Genomic DNA, 25130 nt, shown 5'->3' with positions numbered 1-25130 from the left:
AAAAGCATATCTACATGAAATTCCAAATCGATTGACACCTCGTTCACGCGTTAAGGCGCTCTATTTTCGTGGAAATTAAATGTAAATTATTAAAAAAAAAAAAAAAATTACACTTATAAATGAGAATATGCCCTAGCTACTAAAGAAAATTTGGGAATTTCATCTTTTATAGTGAAAAAAAAAATTGAATAGATAAATACCTTGATAATTTATTTTTTAAATATTGAGTAAATTGATATTTCCATAAATTCTAATTTTTGATACTGATTTTACTAAATTTGGATTTGTAGAAGTACTTTTTTACATGCGGTTATATCATGAAATACTTTGCTGGTAGAACTTCTCATTGATTGTAATCAAGTTACTTTTACAAAAAAAAAAAAAAAAAAAACAAGCGGCAGGCATTTTTACTTTTTGCTCGTAGAATGTATTGTATATATTAAAATAAAATCAATGATACACTGTCTTTATAATGATTGTTTATGTAAATCCTTATTCCACTAGATAGTTGCTAAAATAAAGTCAACTTTATGCTTTTTCATACGATTCAATAAATACTTGCTTTGTAGCTCTTAAAATTTTTAAAGAATATTTAACATTTAATTTAGGATTTTTGCGATAAGAAATTTTGCCATTAATTAATAGAATCAAACTTAGACACTTAGCCATTTACGAATTTGTGCTACTTTCTTCACATCATTCCAATGAATCATTTTTATTTGTGATTTAAAATTTTCTCTCTTGTTTTCAAAATAGTTTTTAATACCAATACTAGCTTGGATTTAAGGAATGGATAAAAAAGAAAAAAACATCAGGAAAATTAACAGTATATAATCATATAATAACATTGTAAATATAAATAAAACAATTTCTGTGAGTTCTGTTATCACCTGTCAAAATGAAGAGGATCTGTAACAATGAAATAAAAATATATAAGTAGACATAATGAATGAATTGCAAGACAAACTATGAATATTAAAAATTTTGTGAGATCTGCAGAATAGTCTGGTAAACATCGTTGAATTTATCCTTCATGCATTTTTTTAAATGTATTCTTGACCGGTTCCAGACTTCCACCATTAGTTTGGAAACAGAATTTAATTTTACTTATGTTACCATCTCTCACTACACTCGCTGATTCTCTTAGTCAAGCTGATTAATCTAAATAAAAAATCAACGACAAATAAAAGCTACGAATTTAACACTAGGTCGTTATAGTTTTAGTAAATCAAAAATTATGTTGTTTTTTTTATCGGCTCCTTCAGTCAACTTTAGTTAAAAACTCGACAAATTTAATCTAAATAATAATTAAAAGAACCGAAATATTTGTGCCAACGAATGAATGAACTCTACATTTCATAATAGATTCAACTGATTTAAAAATAGTTTAAAATTCTTTTAAAACTTTCTAAATGAATTGGAATCAATAACTTTCTTTCGTTTAACAACATTTACCTAATTAAAGTATTCCAATAAAAATCAAATTCATATTTGACAGAAATCAATCATGGACTGCTCAGAGGAACGATCAGAAAACAGAAGTTACTCTGATCACAAACTGCCTTGAGTTTGCACAAAGAATCTGTTACGTACTAATTACAAGATGTTTTGTAATAACAATTATCATGCAATTTTTAATAATAATAAATAAAAATTTAATAAAAAGAAATCATACCTTAATGAAAATAAAATCCCAAAATCCTCTCCTGCTATTTTATCATCTGCTTGCATTGTTGGAGCAAATTCTGATTGTTTACTAGAAAAATATGCATCAAAGTGGGTATCAATAATGATTGCATAACATATTCCTTTTATGATGATTTTTTTTCAAGAGAATCAAGATTAAAAACAAAAAATTTCTATTCGATTCTGAATTTAGTTAAAAACAGTTTGAACAGAAAAATATACATAAAGTTTTCACCAGAATCAATATATTGGAGTTTGGATGGATCATTAACATGGCTCCAGAGGTTTGTACTGTAAGCCTCTTTCTGACAACACCTTTCTTCCCGCCTCAATTTTTGCAAATGACGCTTTGCAGTGAGGCAGGCGTCTTAAGAGCAAATGGACAAATTCTGCAACGTGCCCCTTTTATTTACATGCACGACTCTTGAAAGTGTGCAAGCAGTACAATTACTTTCGATTTAACGTCCATTAAAAAAAAAAAGTTCAAAATTTAGCTGCCAAAACGGTCACATCTATAATAATTTCAAGAAGTCGGGCCATCGAATTACTTACGAGAGACGTACATGCTAATAAATGCATCATGAAATAAGGAAAGACAATGAATATGTTCAAAATTTTGACAAGAATGACAAGATAGGATTTTGGGTTACTGCTTGAAATTGAAAGAATTAAAGATCCAAATAAAAGAGAAGCAATTCCAATCAAACAGTTTTTGACCACTACGAATCCTTCGTCATCAGAGTATACAAATTTCTGCAAAGCAGAACTAAGAATATAATACTAAGAGTCCTATATTGTGACACAATTGCTTTTCAGGTTAACAGAATTTGATTTTAAATTATATCGTGAGTTTTTCTAATGAAATTTATTTTACGGAGATATAAAGGTGGTCCAGCTCTACACCAAAATTACTTGTTATGGGTCAATAATGCGTGTTTAAGAAAATTAAAGGAAAAATGACGTAGCATTTCAGAATGAAATTGGCTATTTTGTATAAGCTATCTATCATAAGTTTAAGAGATAGTCTTGCGTCTCAATTGACACATATCCCTAATGTCTCTGTGACGCGCAAAAAAAAAAAGTTACTAGGTATTACAAATCTTCCCTTTTTTTAAAAAAGAAATAGTGAGCCAAAGTGGATTTATTTATTTTTTCTCCATAAGATTTAGTAACTTACAAAAAGAAAGAAAACATAATTTAGAGAATCTGTGGTTAAATAAATAAGTGGGAAAATATAACCCCAAAAAAACTTGCTATAACTGTTCCGAGATAGAAAAAAGAAATAAACCAAAAACGGATAGATGCTCTTTTCTTTTTTGTTTTTCCAACTGAAAATTTAAAAAAAAAAATGCATAAAATTAAAAAGAAAATTTATCATTGAGCCGATACAACCTGAACTCCTGAGATTCACAGATCGTAACGTTGTAGGCACACCAACGTTCTTCGCATTGTTCCTTTAGTGGACACGAACTACTAATTTCTTAGGTTTGTATTTGTATTTTTTTATTTTATTTTATTTTTTTTTGCCGCAAAACCTAACAATGGAAACTCATTAATAAAAATATTACTTCTTTTGTGTTTGTCTCTGTATGATTTAATTAAAGAAAGAAAAAAATTGTAAAAACAGTTATCTCTAACTTTCTCTTACTCCTTGTAAAAGAGAAAAGAGAAACACAACTACGGTTGTGTCAAATTTTCGATAACGAGTTTTTCTCCCGAAATTTGAAGCTTTAAGTTTCATTGGGTAAGAAAAAGCTTTAGGTATTCAATCTGTTGTGATAGAATGTTGTTATAAACACTATTTAATTATAATTTCATTGTACGTTTTTTGATTTTTTTCGAATACAATTCCATCGAACTTTTGGGTAATCGAGGTGTAATCGGACTGGCTAAATCGAAAGTCTTACTTTCCTTAATCAATCCCGAGACAGCTGTTGGCGTGAATAGTCTCGCAGCGTTCAACATCTTTATGGATGAGCACTGCGAACTGTGGGCAGAGAAGATTCAAAGTCCGTCCAGAGCTGTAAGCGACAAATCTTAGTGGACTGCCTCCCTTCAGGCGTCTAGTAGATTCCTTCTCAGGAAATTGCCGTTTGATGGAGACACACCTGAACAAAATGAGGTTCGTTAAAAGTCACCTTTTCTAGAAGTTGCTCATTATGTTTGGTTGCTTAGTTATGAGAAGAGGTAAGGTTCAGAATAATGGTCTTATTAAGGTCTTTGCTCGATTCGTTCAGACTACAGTAAACTCAAATCTGCACTGTTTTCTCGGAATATTAAAGTTATTACTTAACTTTGTGGTCGCTATACAGTTCCAGACAGGCTTTGGTTAGAGTAGGATCTCAGTCCCTTCCCACGTACGATCTAAAACAGGTCTGTGATACATCACCAGCTGGTGATCCATCTGGTAATTTATTTAGTAGGCATATTTACTGGTTTGAATTTGATTAGTATTTAGATTCTGATGTTTTGCCTACGCCCCGAAAAAAGTGTAAAGAAATATTTTTGAAAATACAGTAGACAAAATGTACGGCCTACTACTGTTAAAAGTTGATTTGACGGATTAGCCGAAAAAAAAAAAAAAATTGGAAGTCGTTATGAAATCTGTTGGTACAAAACCTATTATAACAAATAAGTAATAACTATTTATAAACTGAATTATTAGTTTTATTTGAAACTCGATTGAGGAGAATTTCTGGGGAGACGATTATTTGGGGCTTCTCACTTAGTGCCATTTTCGTGTACTCTACTTCCGTGTATACGTAATGGGACTGCGACAAGATGTACGTAGCCTAAATTTCGAATCAACTGAAAATCAAAAGAAAATTTGTCACAATAAGAATTGTGGAGTAAGAGAAAGTCATGTGTCTTTCACACCAGACTTATTTAGTTATTCATTTTTAACTTAAAAACCAAACAACAAAAAAGAAAAAAAGAAAAGGAAATAAAAAAAAAATGAAAAGAAGTTTTCTGAAGTTAACTTACACAATCATTAATTTTTGGTGTAGCGAAGCTTTTAATATACCTACTGTACGTGTACAACACAGCCTAATTTGCACACACAACTTGACGAGAGTGTGAGAGGAACTTGGGCACGATTTTGGGTAGCGGTGGCTCAAAGGTGTAAATATAGACCAACCGCACTCCTGTGAAACCCACAAGCAGAAACATGTTGTTTAGTCGTAGCAATTGTAAACAAAGGTTATTATTTTTGTTTATAATTATTTAAGTTAAACTAATTTACATAACAAAAATTGCTTCGTTTAATTATTTAAAAGAAAAAAATATAAAAAAATCTACGATACTGAAAGGGAGAAGCTTATGTGATTAAATAAAAAATAGATTTTTTATTTTGATTTTACATGCAACTGAAATTTCTACTCATATATGATTTTTTTTTTTCACCTTCGGTTTCTAAATAAAAAGAAAAATAAAAAAAAAAAGAATTTTAAAATGACTAGAATTTTTCTTTTCTCATAAAAATAAAGAAATATAAATATGTTCTTCAAAAATATAGAAAATTATTTAAATTAAATAAAAGTAAAGGAGCATATTTGGGTCTGGATTATAACCTTCAAACGCCCCCAATAATTTTTCGGAAAACCTTATTGGATTGGCACACAGGAAACTCGATTTCATGAATCCGGTTTTCACTGGGACCATCACCATAGGTGCGCTTTGTAAGCGCAACAACCTCCATCTCAATAATTACACACTTTTACTTCTGAAACAGAAACAATCATCATAATAGTTGTTCCAAGTACAAAAATTTATTAATTGTTGCGTATAAAGAGGGGGAAAAACTCCAAATGAAGCGTCACTCATGTTTTTCCCCCTTTTTAACTTTTAAAACAAACTAGATTTTGTTAATTTTCTTGAGTAGTTTTGCAACTTTTTTTTTTTGTAGGCTAATTCTGTAAATAGTTTTTCTTGACAACTGGTCTGTCTCTAGATTTGCCTTTAAATATGTTAAGTTTGGTCTAAATAATGTTTTAATTTTATTAAATTTTTGGAATATCTTGAAAAAAAAATGTTAATCTTCTTCCAAGGCAGTAAATTTAAATTTACGCACAACGTTCTCCAGACGTGACACGCTTATTGACCTGTATCAGCCACTGAAGAAGGGACCTAGATCGCATTCCTAGCAAAATTGCAACAGTTAATTTCAAATTGTTAGCCCTTCATAGATAAAGGGAGCTGAGATTATCAAGCTATGTGAACTTAACTCTCATCAACACAATTTATAGTAAAAAGAAAAAAAAAGGTTATTACATTTACAAAGAACAGGAAGTCAGAGAAAATAAGTTGACTAGGAGTTTATGTAAGTGTTCACTCTGAAGCTAAATGCGTCTTAGTCCTTCTCTTCCCAAGAAATTGGGGAAGAATGATAGAAATATGAAGGGGAGTTGGCTGTCACAGATTCGCAGGATCGAAAGCTCCTGACACGAACAGATTCTCAAAGTAAAGAAATCTCTGGTTAAGGTAATTACACTAGTTATGTTTTCTTTTCATTTGCGGATCGTTTCGACTTCAGTTCAAATGAATACCCGATATATCGCGGCCATCATTTCTTAATGCATCACACATCAATCAAGTTGGTCGTAGACACCAGAAGGTGTTTGGATATTATCCTCTAGTCTCTTCACTTATTAATGAATGGTTAAATGTCGTGTCTAGGCCTGGAAGATGCATTAAGAAATGCCGTATCTGTAATCTTTTATAAGTGACATCTAAAATTCTATTTGTGAACAGTTATTAGAAGTTCTACAATTATTAGCTAAAAGTACACATAACGGCAGCTATTCATTCATTAAACATAGTTTTAGATTAAAATTACGTCTGCTTTGAGAAGAGACAACAAATCTTAAAAGATAACAATGCTAACTGTTACAAGTTATGGGCTTTAATGCAAAATAAACTTAAAAGACCAATCTTAAACATATTTAAATTATTAATTCATATCTTAATTGCTGTTTTAAAGGATTCAGTTGTATAAGAAACTTTTAAACTGAACTAAAATTTTTTACTTGGTACTTCAATTTCAATTTTATTATACTAAACGAGAACAAATTTTGATTCTACAATTTTCATCCTCCCGTCTAGAAGATTACCTTGCACTCTTTCTTTTTTTCCCTAAGTGACTTCATAGAAAAGAATTCTAAATTTTGTTCCTAAATTGTCAGTTCTTACAAGATTTTTTTTCGGAAATGTTCATGATTTAAAACGTCTTACTTGTTGCTCCATGTTTCGGGCACCCATTGGTGACTACCGAGAGTATCTTTAGGACTGAATGGTACCCGAAAACTGAAGCAAAAGTGATATTTTTTCAAATTTTTCTGATCGTGGCCGAAAAAAAACTTTTCAAAAATTGTAAATTCATTTAGAAATGAATTGGATGCTTATATCGATGTAATTATTAATTGCTTAATTATTTACACTAGAAAAAAAAAAAGAAGAAGAAACATTTCAAATAAATTAGAACAAATAATAAATAAGATGGTTGGGATCCAAAAATTCAGAATTTTGCACAGTCCCAATCGATTCTTTTCGAATAATTTATTTTGTTTTAGCCATCGAGTTTAAGTAGATAATTTTATTTTATTCATTTTTCACATTCCATAATACGAAGTCTTTTTCAATTTTTACTTCACGTACACTGATCAAGAAATACAATATTTTTAAAAAACTATCAGGATTCAAAATCAAACACCTGATTGACATAAGATCATCTTATATATTGTTCCTGTTAATAACAAGAAGTTTAAGCAACTATCTGTCTGATGGGTTAATTTGAGCAATGGCCACGTATCTATTTATAGCAAAGACACGCTCGCTAGTGTTTTTGTTTGCTTTTAATGAAATTTCGATAAAAACAAAAACAACTGAAGATAACTCAGGCTTAGGCGGAAAAAACAAAAAAACTTAATCTTGAAAGTTTTTAAAGATACTCACAGTATGGCAATCAAAGCCACTTTCGGTGAAATTCTTTAAAGTGTTCAGTTAGTTCAGACTTGAAACAATTTTTTTTTTTTTTTCAATTTAAAAGATATTAAGTTTAAAAACTTTTTCAAATGCAACTGGGCCGAAGAAACCTATAGCAATGTGAGCGAAACTTCGGTCGCCTCCACATGTTTAGAGATAGCCCCGAAGCCCTGCAAGATCCAAAAGAACATATCCTTAACCCTTAAGGATTACCCAACCAACTCTTTTTATTGTAATTATTTTCAAATGACATGTTTATTTCCTTCTTTTACATAAAGTGGAGAAATATGAAATTATTTTGGGTGTACTTTTTTATTGTTTTAAAATTTTTATTTCCATCTAAATATATATATATATATACTTTTTGTTTAATTTAATAAAAAACATTTTTATTTTTTTTGTAAATTGAAATTTCTAAGATTTGTGTTTTTAAAAATTATTACCATTGAAACAACACTACCTTAAGTAATAGAATACAATATAATAACGTTAATTTATTTACATAAAAACTACTTTTTTAAATTTATTTGCATTGTGTTATAATAATAGCTGAGGAAAAAAAGAAAAAAAAATAAATGAAAAAAGAAAAGTAAAGAGTACGGTTAAGAACCTAATTAAGTGTGTTTGTTTTTTATGTATATACAAAAACCAATATTTACATAAATTTAGCACTAAATCTGGAAAACAAGAATTATACCATAAAGTATTATACCATAATTATTATTTACACATCCAAAAAAAAAAAAAAAAAAATGACCATTTAGGAAAAATTATAATAAAAACACAAATGGTCCCCGGGTTTGAATAATAAAAAAAAAATATATATAATATTCTTTTTGGTTTTTTGCTTTTAATTTGTTGTGTTGGTTACCTCCCCGAAGGAGATGGCCACAATAAATGTGGCAAGATGAACTGATGGACGAACTGGTTGGTGGTTACAGCGAGTGGAAGAAGTGCACAAGTTTATCTCGTTCTTTTATCTTTCTAAATCCACCAGCAAAGAAAAAAAATACTGTTCTGGGTTTCCTTCATCAATAGCACCAAAAAAAAAGAACACCAACCACAAGGCCACCGATAGATAATATGTAGACACACACATACACACACGCTGACTTAAATCTTATCATGTATGAATGGATGTGTTAATGCTTGATTTAATGGTATTCTCTTGGCTGAATCAAGTGCCAATACTCGATCCAATAAATCACGTAATTGGTTAACCTTTCTGGCCTGATCGTCTGGTAGATGTTGATTGCCAACTAGTTCAGCGTGCAGATCCCTTGATGTACTTATTGTTGACATCACAACCACCTTCTCCTATAAGCGAAACATAACAGAGCAGTCCCATAATGGCTGAGGTGAGCATATAAAACATCTTAGGAAGGAATATTTTAACATATACATGTTTTCTTAACCTGCTAGTTTCATTTTAATTTCGCAACTAACGCTAAATAAAATATGATAACATTAAATGTCTAAATGAATTATATTCAACCTTTAAAAAAATATAACTACTCTGAAGTCACTAATGTGTCAGCTGGACATTAAAATCTCTACTAATATTAAAAGCAGTTTTTAACCCAAACATTAAGACGAGTTTTTTTTTTGCTACTGATTTCTATTGAACCTCATATAAATTCAAGGGAAAGTTATTGAAATGTAATGTTATTCATTTTTAATTCAATCAACAAGAAAACTCCATTTTCCGAAACATAAACTTCACTACTTAACTATTCACGTAAGCACAAAAAATATTTATTATTTTATTTAACAAATTTAAAAGAAGCTAATTTTAAAACTTAGAAAAATCTAGCATATAAACCAAGTTAGGTCGCAATTTAAAGTTTAAGTTAAGGTCGCTAGTATGTGTTAAGTTGAAACGAACCCTAACCAAATGCTGAAAATGTTTGTTGAGAGACAAATCTGTTTGCAGATTAGATAAAGTAATCAAACTTTTTTGATCAGTTATCCTTTTTAGATTAATAAAAGGTTTATAAAAGCTAATGACTGCGAAGAGTCACGCTGTTAGAATCCTGGTACTGACAGATCGATCAGAGAGTACAAACAAATATGTTAACAGCAAACTAAGAGAATATAATTTATAACAGTCGGTGGCGCAGCTTGCGCGAATGATTAGAAACTGAGAACATTCAATACCGTCCTATAAAAAGAAAATAAATAATATACATGGAAAGAAAGTAACGAGTTTCAGATTGGCGAGAAGAAGGTGAATTGAATGAATTCGTGTCACATAAACAAGGCGATTTGGAGACAATCGTGTTCATCTCTTCGCATCAACTTATTTATGAAAAACCAACCACAAATATTCCCCACGCGCTCCAAAATTTATTTTCCTTCACTTGAATGTGTAGATAACGCGCGTGGCGCTAAGTAGCAGAGGACTATGGCTGCCCGACAACTTTAATGGTAATTTTCAAAACAAAGACTGTTCCGAAAGATTGCCATTCCAAAGACATATTGTTACTGAAATGAGAAACATTAGATGAATTCCAAAGATTACGAAGTTTTGGAACTGTTTGAAATGAGGAAAAAAACAAGAAAATGCTATTTTCAATTCGAAAAATCGTTGGTAATTTAGGATTTGTCTTAAGGCTCACAGAACTCTGGAAATTTAAACCATTGGCAAGTGTATACTGGATTCCAATGCGAAGATCCAGGGATAAATCAAATCGAGCAACTCCATTGTAAATGTATATTCCAAAACTCCTTTATTTCGCGCAACTTTCTTGACTTGAAAGAAACTTCTGAATGAGAAAACAAAGGAACCACACATAAGGAGGAAACCAACGTATTCCTCACATGCAATCAAATCTCACTGCTCAGAAAACTATAATTATCAGTTCTTTTACCACCATTCTTTTGACCACATTGCTATTCATTTCTAAAGAAATGCCACTTCAATTTAACTAACAAAAATTAAATCCACCATTGCACTCAGAACTTTATATGAGGAGTTTATGGTCAATTGATGTTTTTTCACCGACTTATACTTTAAACTGCGGCCATGATTCAGTTCTACACTGAGAAATCCACTAGTTCCATTTCAGCTTCTATTTCTTTATGAAAAAATATATATTTCTAGAAATCAGAAAAAACAATAACTTACCCTTTCGGTGACTTTATCAACCTCGTGCGACAAGAAATTGCAGTTACTATCAAAATGTTGATCCTTGAACGCTCCTTTTCTGATTAATTTATTCGGCATCTTACCTTTCAGATCCATGAATAATTTCAACATCTAGAAAAATATCACCGTACACAATTTTATTAAACACATGTAATCATAAATAACAAAGTATAAAGGTTGAAAGTACTTTGTGTCGTAATTAAAGTTTTTTGAATAATCTACTCTTTGCAATATGATCACAAGTTATTTTCTACAACTAATAATTAATAACTATTAAATAAATAAACTACTTTTAATCTTTTTTTTCAAAAGTGGATCAAGAGAACTTAGTTCACCATAATTATAACATTTCAGTATATGAAAACCTAAGTTTTTTTGTAGAACACTTCAAAAGTGTTAACATCAGCCAATGAAGAAGTTCAAGTATGGAATTCGCGTTGAAAAAGTGTCAACATCGTCATGGACAAATAAGCCTACCAGAAGTGGCCACTCTATTGAATCTATTTTCCAGTTTTGATGAGATTTTATCGAAGAAAATAGCTGCTACGACTATTTTCTCTAAACTTAGTATACACATTAAAGTACAAGTAGAAAGATCTACAACTTTTATTTGAATAGTGGAATTAAAGGCACTTCTAGGCGGCAGAGTGATTGGGCTTAGCCCAGGTGAACAAGCAACACAACTGAAGGTACAAAAATAAAGTTTAAAAAAACCTATGTTCGCCAAGTTTTGGGCTTTCTTTTCACTTTTTGTGAATCACAAAATACTTGTGTACATTAATTGATACACAAGCGACGAGCTTTCATCGCCAGTCGAGTATACTTACCTCTTATTCAGCTTTCAACAGCTAAATCTTGACCTGCATAAACAATTACAATTGTTGCTCCTAAGCTGTTCGGTAACTACATTCTAAAATTTCTTATAAGACAGCAACTTCAATCTTGCTTCATTTTTACAACAATTTCCTCCCGACAATTCTAATTTTTATAACTTCTTCATTCAACTCTTTCGTAATTAATTCAATGATAAGACATTATCTTCCAAGTTTCTAAACCTTCCCAGGTCGATAGCGGTTTTCCGATAGCGGCTGGCTACATTCTAGTCCATAAGAAAAATTTGGGGGAACTATTTCCCACAAAATCTGTAGTCCCTGACTCAAAAGAAAACCCATCTACCTAGGAGACTACTTCTACTTAGATAGTAGACTTTCTTTAGCGTGCTCCAATCCCAGAAGAGTCTTTCAGATAAGATACTTTTACTTTTTTTCTTCATCTCTTTTATTTTTAAACTTTTCCTAGACTACATAGTCGAGAGAATAACCGACTTCTCTCATCATCTCATTCTCTTCTATGCCCTAACGCCCTGGCTACCCAAAATATTGTAGTTCTGATTCTGACCATTAATTTTATCAATTCTTATTGGCTATCTATACGAGGGTCGTTTGAAAAGTCCGTGCATAGTCAGAGAGATAGCACTACTATCGAGGTATCGAGGTTATGTTTAGTTAGTAGCATCTCTTGGAAGAACACACACCAAGTTTCAGCCAGATCGGTCTATTTCTTTGTGTTTGGCATTCGTTTGAATCGAGGAAGTCGAGTGATTTTCAAAAAAATGGACGAAAAAGAATTTCGTGTGTTGATTAAACACTACTTTATGAAAAGCAAAACGCCTCAGGAGACTAAAGAGAAGCTTGATAAACATTATGGTGACTCTGCACCTTCGATTAGAACAGTTTATAAGTGGTTTCAAAATTTTCGGAGTGGCCATATGGGCACAAGTGACACTGAACGTTCTGGACGCCCTGTTGAGATTACTACGCCAGAAATCATTGATAAAATCCATGATATGGTGATGGATGACAGAAGAGTGAAGGTGCGTGAGATTGCTAGTGCTGTGGGCATCTCGAATGAACGGGTACATAATATTTTGCATCAACATTTGGACATGACAAAGCTATCCGCAAGATGGGTGCCGCGATTGCTCACGCTTGACCAAAAACGAAATCGTGTGAAGTGTTGCAAGGACGGTTTGCAGCTGTTCCAGAAGAATCCGCAGGACTTTAAGCGTCGTTTCGTCACTGTGCATGATACATCACTACACTCCTGAGACCAAAGAACAATCTAAACAATGGGTTACCAAGGGGGAATCTGCGCCAAAAAAGGCGAAGACCGTTCCTTCGGCCGGAAAGATTATGGCGACTGTCTTTTGGGATTCGCAAGGAATAATCCTCATCGACTATCTGGAAAAGGGTAAAACTATTACAGGTGCATATTATTCATCGTTATTGGACCGTTTGAAAATCGAGCTGCTAGAAAAAGGCCCACGATTGGCCCACAAAAAAGTCCTTTTCCATCACGACAACGCACCAGCTCACACCTCAGCAGTTGTGGTCGCAAAATTAATGGAAACAGGGTTCCAACTCGTTTCACATCCCCCCTATTCTCCAGACTTGGCTCCCTCGGACTACTATTTGTTCCCCAATATGAAGAAATGGCTGGCGGGAAAAAGATTTTATTTAAACGAGGAGGTGATTGCAGAAACGAATGGCTTTTTTTCAGACTTGGACAACAAACTAGAGCAGCGTTGGACGAAGTGTATAAGCCTAAAAGGAGACTATGTTGAAAAATAAAAAAGGTTTACCCCAAAAAATTAAGTAGTTTTTATTTTTGCATGGACTTTTCAAACGACCCTCGTACATGGTAATTTGACCATTCCAAAAATAAATATTAAAGCTTTGAGTTATAAACCCAAATTTGAACCCAATAGTTAGACTGGAGAATGTTAATAAATAGTTTTAAGAACCATTACGTAAAGCTAGTAAAGATTATTAAAAGTTTGTTCAAAAAGTGAGAAATTAACAGAATTTATTGGATCTTTGAAGAAAAATAACTTTTACCTGATTATTAGATTTTCCAGGAAACATAATTTTTCCAGTATAGAGTTCATAAATGGTGCACCCAGCCGACCACATATCTATTCCAAAATCGTAAGGTATTCCCAAAACTGTAACAAAATATCTTTAATGAAGTTTACATCATTAATAATCTTATGTCGCTGATTTTATCGGCCATAGCTCTTTTGAATTCTGTAACTGTGACAGTTCCACATGTACAAATTTGTTTTCCACTAACTTTCCACTTTATCACAAACTACACCGACCATGTATGCGATAGGTTATATCAGTAGTAGATAAGAATTCGTGGAATAATAGTTCACTTTCAACAACAAAACTTTTTAGTCGCATATTCATCATGTGAAACATACTCATCTTCCACATTGTAGTTATTTGTCAAAGGTTTTTTTAAGTGGAAATGAAATTCTCTTTACAAATGTTGAATGAAAATGATTTTTGATAGGTGAAAAATAAAAAAACGTTTAGAATTAAAAAAAACAAAAAAAAAAAACAATCATGTTGCGGATGGATAAAATCATCGACATTATCCATCCGCAATGAGGACCCAAACTTATTTTTTAGTTTCACAATTCTTTTTCTAATGTATTTTCATTTTCCCTTCACTGGTGAAATATTTATTTGAATTTTTCCACTATGTCCAAAAATGTAGTCTTTATAAAGTGATTATATAGTATGGTATGATATATTTTTCACTTTCTTTGACCAAAGACTTCAGTCTGGACTTTTGTCGACAATATACCAATTTAGTGTGTTGTTGAGCTTCGCTGAAGATGAGCTCTTTAGATTTGAAGTACTAATATAGTTTCATCATCTTCAGCAAATACACATATAATGATAGTACATATAATGAGATATAAAAAAATTAACTAAACTTACTAATTTCTGGAGCTCTGTAGAAACGGCTCACAAGATATGGAGTAATTTCATTGTCCGCTACATGGGATGCCGAACCAAAGTCACATAACTTCAATACTAATTTACTTTCGTTCACCTAAAGATAACAATAACAATTATAACAATATCATGCATCAAGTGAAATAATGTAGGAAGCATTCTTACAAGGATGTTATCTGGTTTAATGTCAGCATGTAAAATGTTTGCCTTTTTCAGCAGTTTCAACGCAAAAAAGAGTTGCTGACTATAAGATCTGACAGCTTTAACATGAAGCCCAACATCTTTACCATATTTCTTCAATACCTAGCACATAAAAAAAAAAACACAGGTTAAAATGACTCAGATTTCGTAAGGCGCAGAGCGCAACATATTTTAGTAAGCTAATGACTTTCTGGCTAGAAATGCTATTTTTTCTTTTAAAAAATTTGCAGCTACTTTTTTTTTATCCTCTCATTAACTGGAGTATTCTAATCGAGTCAAATTTTCAGAATTGATTTTCACTTAAGTTGCTTGAGTCTCCCCGCAAAAAGTGGTTTACAAAACATGAATTTGAAAATGTTTATTTATACAAGCTAACACTTTAGCTCCAAAACGAAAAATAGCAAGCTCGTAACTTTAACTTTTTGGGTACATCCATGGTCTACACTAAATTAGCTTTGAAAATTTCGTAAGTACCACTTTAGTGGGATGATTTTTTTTTTTTGCTTTTATGGGATGTCTAATGTCAGAGCGCCAACGACGAACGGCATTGGGGAAAAAAACTAATTCTACACACTTCAAGAAGGAAGAAAAGAATATTGTTTTTAAAATTTTATCTAATAGCGTACCAACCAAGTGGATAATAATGGATTGTGCTTTACAAACATAGCATTAAACAATCAACCTCAGCTAATCTAATTGATTAAAAAAAAAAAACCTTACCTCTCTAAGATTCATGCTAAGCGGCTCAAAAACAAGACAAAGATGCTGCTTATGGAAAAAGTGTCTGAACAATCGCAAACAATGGAATTTATCATCTGGGTCAGCATCATTTAACCTCTTTAGTACATCTAATTCCCTTAGCCCCGTTTTATGCCTAATAAACAAATTAAACACATTTTTAATATCTTGAAAAGAAGCTTATGCGAAAAAGGAAATATATGTATGTATTAATTTGTTTCAGATCTATACTTATTATTTCATACGTACATCACTTCATTGTTCCTAATGATTTTAACGGCAACATCTCTATTGCCTCTTGCACCATCTCTAGCTCTAACTACATTTGAAAATACACCCTGTCCAGTATATCCATACACCACATACCTGTAATACGAAAACAAAAAGATCAATAATTTTCTGCTAAAAGTACAAGTCTTTTGTTTCGCTAATTAAAACCTAAGTTTTACAGGAACACCTCGTAAGTTCCTGTTCATATTCCATAATAGTGTCATCCAAAATTTACCTAGAATCGAGCACTTCTCCAATTCTGACCCTGTAATATCCTTCAGCATCATCCCAATTATCTGTGAGAGATGGATTTTCAGCTCCTATCCCTCCTTTTTCCACGACTCCTGGACTCTAAAAAAATAAAAAAATTGACTGAATTTATTCTGATTAGGTAATTTTTAAACATTATTTTCTCTTGATCTTTACAGAAGAGTTAGCAAATATTTTTTAATTTTGTTTAATATAATTCCTATCTAACGCGCTAAAACATACTGTGAGTAAATTTTTGTTCAGTATTTTTTTTTGGTATCGCCGTAACAGACCATTGGCATCAAACCTAAAAATTTTAGAAATTCACTTAATATTAGACACTGCGCAGCAGCGTTATGTCACAGATGCTGCAATAAGTTACTAGGAATTTTTATAGGAGGCAAATATTGAACAACTTATGGTGGATAAAGAACTGAATGTGAATAATTTTCTCAGATAATAATACATCTTACACCTCTGGCTTACTTTACATTCCTCAGCCATCGAACTAGAATCAATTTTCAAATACTGTCAAATCATTAAACTGAAATCCCACAAATAGAAAGAAAATATTTTTCAACAAGAATGGTAACAGAAATAGTAACTTTCCATTTTCTATCGTTACCCTAACAATGATGAAAAACTGTTTAATGTGACTTAATTTCCACTTCATTTATGAAGGAATTTTTTGAGATTTTTTCAAAAATGTCTCCCACTACTTCCCACAATTTTAAATTTCGTAACTCACTACCTACATGAATGTAGGTTTAAAAGGAAAATTAATTTTAAGACCCTTCTGTGGTAGGCTTCACTTAACAGTGTCCTTCCACTTCGTTTTACCAAAAATGTTTATTATAAATTAAATGTAACTAAAAATTATAGATTAAATGTAACTAAAATTCCGTGAGACTTTTCCAAAAGAGCTAGTTAAACACTATTGCTTATGGAGAGCGCAGTGAGTAGTTAGTTCCTACTTAAGAAGATTGGTACAATTACGTCTTTTATACTTTTTAACTTGAGAAATGCGTAGGAGTGTCCACACTAGACACTTTTTTTTTACTAATAGAAACTTACATTATAATTATCAGCTGGTGTGTCGGCCTCTGCGAACATATCCCATCTGTTCTGTTTCTTATTGTTCAAAGAATTATTAAGACTGTTGTTAGCTTGTTGACTGGGCGATGTATCACCGTCTGCGCTGGTAGGTTCTTCTGGTTCAAATCTAGATTTTCTTTTTCTTCCGGTAGATGATTGAGCGCTGGAAGGTGTCGTTGGTACGGCAGTTTTATTGTACGTGCTCGAAAGTGATAAATCTCTTGGTGCAATCACCTCGTTCTCGTTAATTTTTTTCGTTTCTGATCGACTTGTAGATTCAGAATTTTGTTTACTTACAACAACCGGACTGTTGGCAGTCATATTAGAGTCTTCGCTAACTGCTCCTAATCTCTGTAGAAAGAAGAAACAAAATTTCACTCAAGTAATTAGAATTTCACGAATACACTCGACTAAGGTATTTGTTTTTTTTTTTTTTAAAAAAATCAATTTACCTTCAACAATTCTTCTCTTTGTTTTCTTCTTTTTTCAATGATCTGCTCCTCATCTTCTTCATCTTCAATAATATTATAATCGGCTAATCTGTAATAAATGAATTAAAAAATACTTCAATTTTTGCATTAATGAATTCATTTTAGTTATTTATAATAGATTTTTGAGCGTGATGTACTCCACGGTTATTATTTCTGCATTTCTCAACAATCAGATAAAAAAATAATTCTTCAAGTCGTAATTTTTACCATAAATTTAATTGTCCTTAAATATTACATACGTGATGCTACGGATATTATGAACAGTTGCTCGAATCCGCATTGCTGGATAATATGTGAGACGTTATCCGTCATAGCGAGCGCTTCTTTTCTTTTATTTCTGATAGATTTTGGATTTTCTTCCCTCATTCAGAGTGGACTACATCAAGTTCGTTGGGTAGAGTCGTTGAACTTCCACTTTTAAAGTTTCTGTCCAGAAAAGATTTGTTAAATACATTAAGTAATTTTATAAGTTAAAACTGTTGAATAGATTTAGTTAGATCCGTACTGTTATAGACATATTTATCTGGTAGAGATTTATTTTCTTTAATTTTCTCTGGTTTACAGCTCTTCTCCTTGCAAAGAATTTGGCCCTTCAAGTTGCTGAGTTATTGCCTCCATTTTTAAAGTATAGGAATACAACTCCTCTCACAAACTTGGCGACAGAAGAATTCCCGAAACCAGCCTGAATTCAAAAAATTGAATACCCTACTAAGGATAAAATCTTAGTATAACAATATTGTGTAATATGAACCAAAACTTCAAAAAGTAAATTAACAAAAAAAGTAATAAATATGGTTGGATTCGCAGTGTTGGATAATTTCGCTAATTACGTCAGCCTTAGCACGCAAGTGGATTTGCATCCACTTTCAGAGGCTGACTCATAAGTTTGGAGTATTGAATCAAACTTACATTGCTTTTCTACCATACACTAAACTTCCTTAGGATTTCCTAAGACGTAATCAAAGCGATTAACAATTCCAGCCAATGAATATCGCCCTTCACTAGCTACTTGAGTAAACAACTAACATTTCTACGAGCAGTTTACCGAAATGTACATATATGAGAGAAACATAGCAAATGCCGAATTTTCTACATGAAACTGATTAACCAACCTCTGATTCCAGTAACCTGCCCCCCCCCTCCAAAAGTTTAAATTAAAATTAGTTTTAAAAATTTAACTAATTCCCAATGGAACTAATCACATCGTATTCTCTAAAGCACCAAAACCACCCGCCCCACTCATCATGTTGAGAAATGCAGTTAAAATCGTGCGAGTATTTAAAAAAATAAAATAAAAAAAGAATCTACCACTTCAAATTGCAATATTTGTTCCTATGAATAGAACTAGAGCAAATAAGTCTTAAATAATCTTTTAAAAACTCACTCATCAGCAGAGGATGACGATTTATCATCTTCTTTCAAACCTTCAGAAAGACTGTCTTTGTATTTATCTTTTACAGTTTTACTTTTGTTGTGTGACCTAAGAGGATAAAATAATTACGTAGAATCCATGTCAAATAAAAAAACACAAAAACAAAAACTAACAAACAAAAAAGCATTACAGACGGAGTGTTTATTCCCTTACCTGGAAGTATGATGGTGATTTCTATCACGACTGCGTGAACGTTTTGAATCACCTCTACGATCGTTGTTTCTTCTTCCTGCAGTAAAAATAATTTTTTTTTGGTATTTTTGGAAAAATATTTAAATATACAAATGTATGTATTCAAATAAATTCATAAAATATGCAATGAAAGTTTAAGCTCCTTTGTTTTCTTCGTAATCAGGACCACATATTAAACGTTTAAAACAAATGACCAGATAGAGCCTACAAATTTGGACAATGTCGCTTTGCTAGATTAAAAAAAATAAACAATATTCGCTTACTAAAAATAGTTGAGATTCTAGCTAATAATTTTGTAAAATCCGGTACTTCGAAACATTTTTACATTATACAGTTCATAAAATCGTAAATTACGCCAGAATCTCTCTTAAAAAAAGAACTTTTAATTGTTAAATGTGTCTACTGTAAATACGATGTTTAGAGAAAAACATAGAAACCACTTTCTTAGAAATAGAAAAAAGGTATGCTCCTCACTGTCAATTACCTTTGAATTCTACCAGTGATAAAAACAAAATATGGCCATATTTCGAATTGTGTAAACAAACCATATTTGAATTTTAAGGCCATTATATTTTATTATCACGAAAAATTTAAATACGAATTTATTACTAACCGTATGGCGATCTCGAACGATCCCTTCTAGAACGATCTCTACTACCTCGATCGATTCTATTGCTTCGAGAATCTGATCTTCTTCCTGCGTCTCTTCTTCTTGGACTACTGCGATCTCTACTAGATCGACCTTCTCTTCCTCGGCTTCTGTCTCTCTTATCATTGCCACTTCGCTTATTTTTCGAAAGTGAATCCGAACTCCACCTTCTGTCATCTCTTCCAGATCTGTCTCTACTTGAATTATATCTTTGTTCTGACCTTCTCCTGAAGTGTAAAACAAGATTTGATTACTGATAAGGTGGTATCATTTGGATTTTTAAAATATGAATACGTTACCTTTCTTCACGTTTCCTTTCTTCATCTCTTCGTCTGCTATCTTCCCGTCGCCTCTCCTCTTCCCTTCTTCTTTCATCTTCTCTTCTCCTCTCATCCTCTCTTCTTCTTTCTTCTTCTCTCCTTCTCCGATCATCATCTTCTCTTCGCCTTCTCATTTCATCGTCTCTCCTAGTCATACTATTCCTTTGAGCTTTCTTATCTTTTTCCTTAGATTTCTCTTGTACTTCCCTTCGAACTTCTTTTACACTCTTCTTTTCTCTACTCCGACTTCTATTCAAACCAGTGATTTATTAAAACTCTATGTTTTTATAGAAAAAAAATTAGTAGAAAAGTAATTTAAGATTGATCCAAACTGAAACCTTTAAAGTACAATAAATTATACGATTGATTTAGTAGTTGAATTATTGGGGTTTATTGAATGACCAACAGGGATTTACAGAAGGCAGCAATGCCAGTGCAAAGATGACCACCCCATTCTTCGCTTCTTAAATAATAAGGATATTAAACAAGCGATTCATCTCAGGATGAAAGAGTAGTGTGGTGATTCGTGTCCGCCTTTAAGGAGTGTTCGAGAGTATTAGAAACTTTAAAGCAGCGTAACTGCTGTGAAGGACCAGGCCAGTCATACCTAAACCGTTGCACAACCTCGAGAAACAGATGTTCTTCTCAAGAAATAATTGCTATTTGCGTATTAGGGTTAATTCAGCACAAAATATGTGTCTGTGATGTGTTGCGATTCAATTACTAATACGCGAGATGAGTGCTGATTTCTACTTTGTTCTGAAGACTTTGTCGAATTTGTATGTCGTTTCCAGTTCGAAAGTGTCTAATTTCTGGAAAGAGTTATCACAGGAGATACAAATTGGCACTAGCACTAACTAGAATTGCAAAGAGCAAGTCTAAAATCAAATATACTTCACACCCTTAAAGAAAAATCTTACCTACATTGGAAGGATGCGTTAATTTTGGAATGCTTAATGGACAGGAAAGAATCAGAGACTAGCATTTACGCTAAATCGCCACCAAACCACTTTCGCCATTCTACACGGAATAAACGAAAAGGATCATTTATCTTCAGGTTATTGTTACCATCATAAAATTACATCCTCCGAACCCATACTGTCCCTTAAACAGTAGTTGTGAGAATCTAAGACAAAATTTGATTATCCCCATCTCATTCTTTGACCTATTTCAAGTATTTGGCGGCTCCAAAAGGTGAAGTGAAGAAAACCCAGTGCACTAAAGGCTATACTTGCAAAGAGTTATCTTTGCACTTTCAAAGGTATGAAGTATTGCACATCAAGGGAACTAGGTTGAACAATGATATCTGTCCAATTCTTCTAATTTAATAAATAAAACTTACTTTACTTCAGTATTAAACATTACGAACTAAAACAATGTAAATTCATCATTTCCCTATCACACGAGCTCTTATGTACAGATGACTATTTCTTTAAAGAGTAGAAAACCTCTTTAGGATGAAATGTTCAATACAGTTTTTTAGAGCAATTTAGAGCCAATTATGTATTTCCTAATAATGAATATTAAGGTTTTCAACTGATTCACATACCTATAACTTAAAAATCACTAACCTGGAATGAAGTCTTTTTCTTTTCGAATGTTTAGACTTAACTTCTTTATCACTTTCTTCATCCACCAAATTTATTACTTCAGAAGCTTCTGCTGCACTAGAATCTGTATCTGTCATGTAAGCACCTAATCGAGCTTGCAGAAGTGCCTAATAAAAAAAAAAAAAAAATTAAGATCTCAATTAAGATGAAGATGATTATGTTCTTAAACACATAATAACTAAGCAAGGAAGTATTGCAATGAATTAAAACAAATCTGCTGTAAGGAAAGACGTACCTTCTGTCGCATAAGTTCGTCAAGGTTCATATCTTCTTCCAATGCAGTCATATCAACACAGTCTGAATCAACATCTTTGATTGGTTGATCTGGCGATGCCGAACTGATAGATTCCACTGAATGAGTTTTACTGCCGTTAATCACAACTTGTGCGCCATCCACTTCATCCTCCCCATCTAATTCTGACTTTGTGCCATTAGATTTTCCATAATCTTTATCAGACTTACTCAACCTCCGTTTACGATCTTCTTTTTTAGGTTTAATTTTCTTAATTTTCTCAACACTAGTTTCCCCATTCTCTCCTGAACGAGTGGATTTCTTTTTATGTTTATTATGTTTATGTTTCCTAGTCAAAAACGGAAATCAATTGATTATAATATATAATAATTTTCAAAATTTAAGTTAATCCATTCAAGTAAAGGATCAATAACTACAAGATTTTGGGAGCTTAAAATTTTACTTCTAAAGGTCTGTAAGATAGTAACAAAAAAAAAATCCTTCAAATAAGCAAAACTACAAAACTTCATAAAAATTACAATTACTTTTCATGTTTTTCTCCGGTATGTTTTTTGTGTTTACTGTGATGCTTATGTTTCTTCTTTTTGTGCTTCTTTGAAGCTTTTGATGCGTCATCGATATCATTCTCCACAACAACGTCACCATGATCTTCTTCACTGTCGCTTCCTCTATTGAAAGAAAGGTTATTCACTTTTTAAGTTAAAAAAAAAAAGGAACTAAGTATAGTGAAAACAGTTTTTGGCAACAAAAAAATAGGAAACTTTAAACTAAAACATACGATTCTGAGGAGCTATGTGAGATTTGAATACAAATCGACAGCAATTGATCAAGTAGTGTTAACAATAAATGACCACTTTTAAGCTTGGAAAACAGTAATGAATGTTTCAGTAAAATTATTGAAAAACAATATAACAATAGCGGTGTTTACTTAACAGAGGTGTAAAAAAGGTGATAACGACACATTTTACAATATACATATTACTACAACGTTTACTTATTCCAGATAAAGTATTTTCAATTAGAGCTTTAATCGAATTTGACTAAAACATCTAATCTTCAACTGCATTTATGTTATTAATTGTAACATACAAAAAAGTCTTGCCATACACGACTTCAATAAAGGTCTTTCTTGGAAAAACATATTAAATAGTATTTTTGAAAACAAAAGATGGTTTAGCCAGAATAGACCTGAATCGCGAAACATACAGCTACTTATTGGCCAATCTTCATGACATATAGAAAATCCCTCTCAAACTAAGGTTCTCAAAAAATATGGCCGACAAAAATTAGAGAAATATGTTCAGCCTTTCAGCTTCAGCAATCCAATCTCTTCTAAACAATAGATCTCATTAATCCAAAAAAGAATCTCCAACTCTAGTTAGGAAATTAAGAGAAATAATAAGTTAACACATCTAATCGCTGAAGTACCTCTCAGGACTGAAGTAAGCGACTATTCTTCTCGGCAACTAAAACTAGAGAGATCTGAAGCGTGATTTAGTTGCAGTAAGAATGGGCTAACTCCTGATAAACTGGGCCTAGATCACTTAAAGATTTAGCAAAGAGACAGAATAGATACAATACCGAACAGACTGCGCAATCATGCTAAGAAGATTTGGAAACCTGGATGGTTAACATTAAAGTATACATGTCCTCTAGAACCTCACCAGAATCTGAGTGTCTCAGATACCTTAGACGATGTGAATGTTTTATGTAGCACAAATGACAAAATTAGGCGAAGGGGAAGAAAAGAGAATAATGATTAATGATAAATAGCGTGAATGGAGGCCTATTCTTTTAACATATTTGAAATTCACATGTAAGTAAATGATTAGTGAAAATACATCTCACTTTCAGAGCATTTGTTGAACAGTTTAGGAAATTATTTTTTAATGAATATACAATCTTTTTGACAAAATATAAAAATTAAAAGTAGAAGAGGGCGTTCGTTTAACTGTCCGGATATTTTTGTACCCAAATCGAGATTGCATTGTTCTTTAGCCAACGAAAGTTGATCACTAAAAATTTCCATTCCGAAAAGGTGGTAAAACCTGTTAGTAATTGTTAATATCTACTTAAATACAAACCATTATCATTAATTAATCTATAAACCATAGTAATTAGTTAAGGTCATTTCAATACAAAGATAACTAATTTGTAATTACTTGGAAATATTTTACTCACATGTCAGCTATTATACAAATACATGACCCCGATAAGACAATTTTTTGCTTATCTTCTGGCTTTTGTCAAAACTGAGAACTTTTTAAAATAGGTTTTTAACGCTCTTATCACACAAATGCAGAAAGCTGCCATAGCTTTTAAATATTAAGAATTCGTTATTGAATGAAAACACATTTTAGCTATAATTTACTAAATCTACTTTGTATACACGTAACTATTGTTTGTTAGAAAATTTGATGCAAATAAGGGGCGAACATGATGCAAAATTCCGTTTCGAGCCATTAACTTTTAATTCCAATGTCATTATTTTTAGAAGCGCGTTTATATTGAATACGAATTATTATGAACGTTTTGAAATGAATTGAGTTGTTAGAATAACTTAGGATCAGTTTAGTAATAACCTATCTTTTAAAATGTATTACTAAAATACCACTTGAACGTTTTCTTTATTCTAATTAGCTCTGAACTCATTGATCGGAGACCAAATTAGAACCAAGGAATTTTGATAAACGAAAATAGAATTTTTAATGTGAGTAAAACCATCATTACTATCCTCACTCTATTAATATAAATTTCAAGATTTCTTTTAAATACTTGTAACATAAATATATGCAAGAATAATAATTGTAAACACATACCCCATTTTATAAATTTCAAAGGAGCAAACTACTTCTGAATCCACACAAATTACTGCAGCAATACAACACACAAAGCTTCCTTCACCTCGTAAACGAAAAGAACGCCATTTTAAAACTTTTCTATATCATATGCTACTCGAAGTGCACAATAAAGTTAGAGACAAAATACTTAAAATTTTAGACATT

At 32.0% G+C, this 25130-nt stretch overlaps 1 protein-coding gene across 6 annotated transcripts; it reads right to left on the bottom strand.

Annotated features, from left to right (window-relative positions):
• Nucleotides 1-815: 815 nt before the first annotated feature.
• Prp4k (Pre-mRNA processing factor 4 kinase) lies at nucleotides 816-25086 on the bottom strand. Of its 6 annotated transcripts, XR_012455894.1 has the most exons (23): nucleotides 24945-25086; nucleotides 22650-22793; nucleotides 22108-22453; nucleotides 21834-21979; nucleotides 20242-20511; nucleotides 19907-20169; nucleotides 19255-19330; nucleotides 19054-19149; nucleotides 17631-17718; nucleotides 17158-17529; nucleotides 16070-16185; nucleotides 15814-15930; nucleotides 15547-15700; nucleotides 14791-14928; nucleotides 14608-14722; nucleotides 13714-13820; nucleotides 10796-10927; nucleotides 8890-8985; nucleotides 5259-5410; nucleotides 4672-4832; nucleotides 3594-3794; nucleotides 1676-1756; nucleotides 816-909 (listed from the first exon to the last, which is right to left on the bottom strand). XR_012455894.1 is itself a non-coding variant. In XM_074120023.1 (18 exons), the coding sequence occupies exons 1-18, from the start codon at nucleotides 24947-24949 to the stop codon at nucleotides 8782-8784; spliced, it is 2889 nt and encodes a 962-aa protein (XP_073976124.1). In that variant the 5' UTR covers nucleotides 24950-25086; the 3' UTR covers nucleotides 8536-8781. The 6 variants fall into 6 exon arrangements, 1 of the variants encoding a protein (XP_073976124.1); XR_012455897.1 differs by lacking the exon at nucleotides 8890-8985; XR_012455895.1 differs by lacking the exons at nucleotides 816-909; nucleotides 1676-1756; nucleotides 3594-3794 and adding an exon at nucleotides 3081-3221.
• Between the last annotated feature and the right edge of the window lie 44 nt (nucleotides 25087-25130).

Source organism: Rhodnius prolixus, unplaced genomic scaffold (assembly GCF_049639745.1).
Source record: "Rhodnius prolixus isolate KJV_2025 unplaced genomic scaffold, Rpr scaffold_2, whole genome shotgun sequence".
Classification (NCBI taxonomy): domain Eukaryota; kingdom Metazoa; phylum Arthropoda; class Insecta; order Hemiptera; family Reduviidae; genus Rhodnius; species Rhodnius prolixus.
This window is presented reverse-complemented; position numbering and strand designations above follow the sequence as displayed.

Coding starts and splice junctions, on each gene's coding strand:
- Prp4k (XM_074120023.1), bottom strand. Junction 16,186..17,157: donor CACCAGCTGATAATTATAAT/GTAAGTTTCTAT, acceptor TTATTTTTTTAG/AGTCCAGGAGTCGTGGAAAA. Junction 15,931..16,069: donor GGAGAAGTGCTCGATTCTAG/GTAAATTTTGGA, acceptor TTCGTATTACAG/GTATGTGGTGTATGGATATA.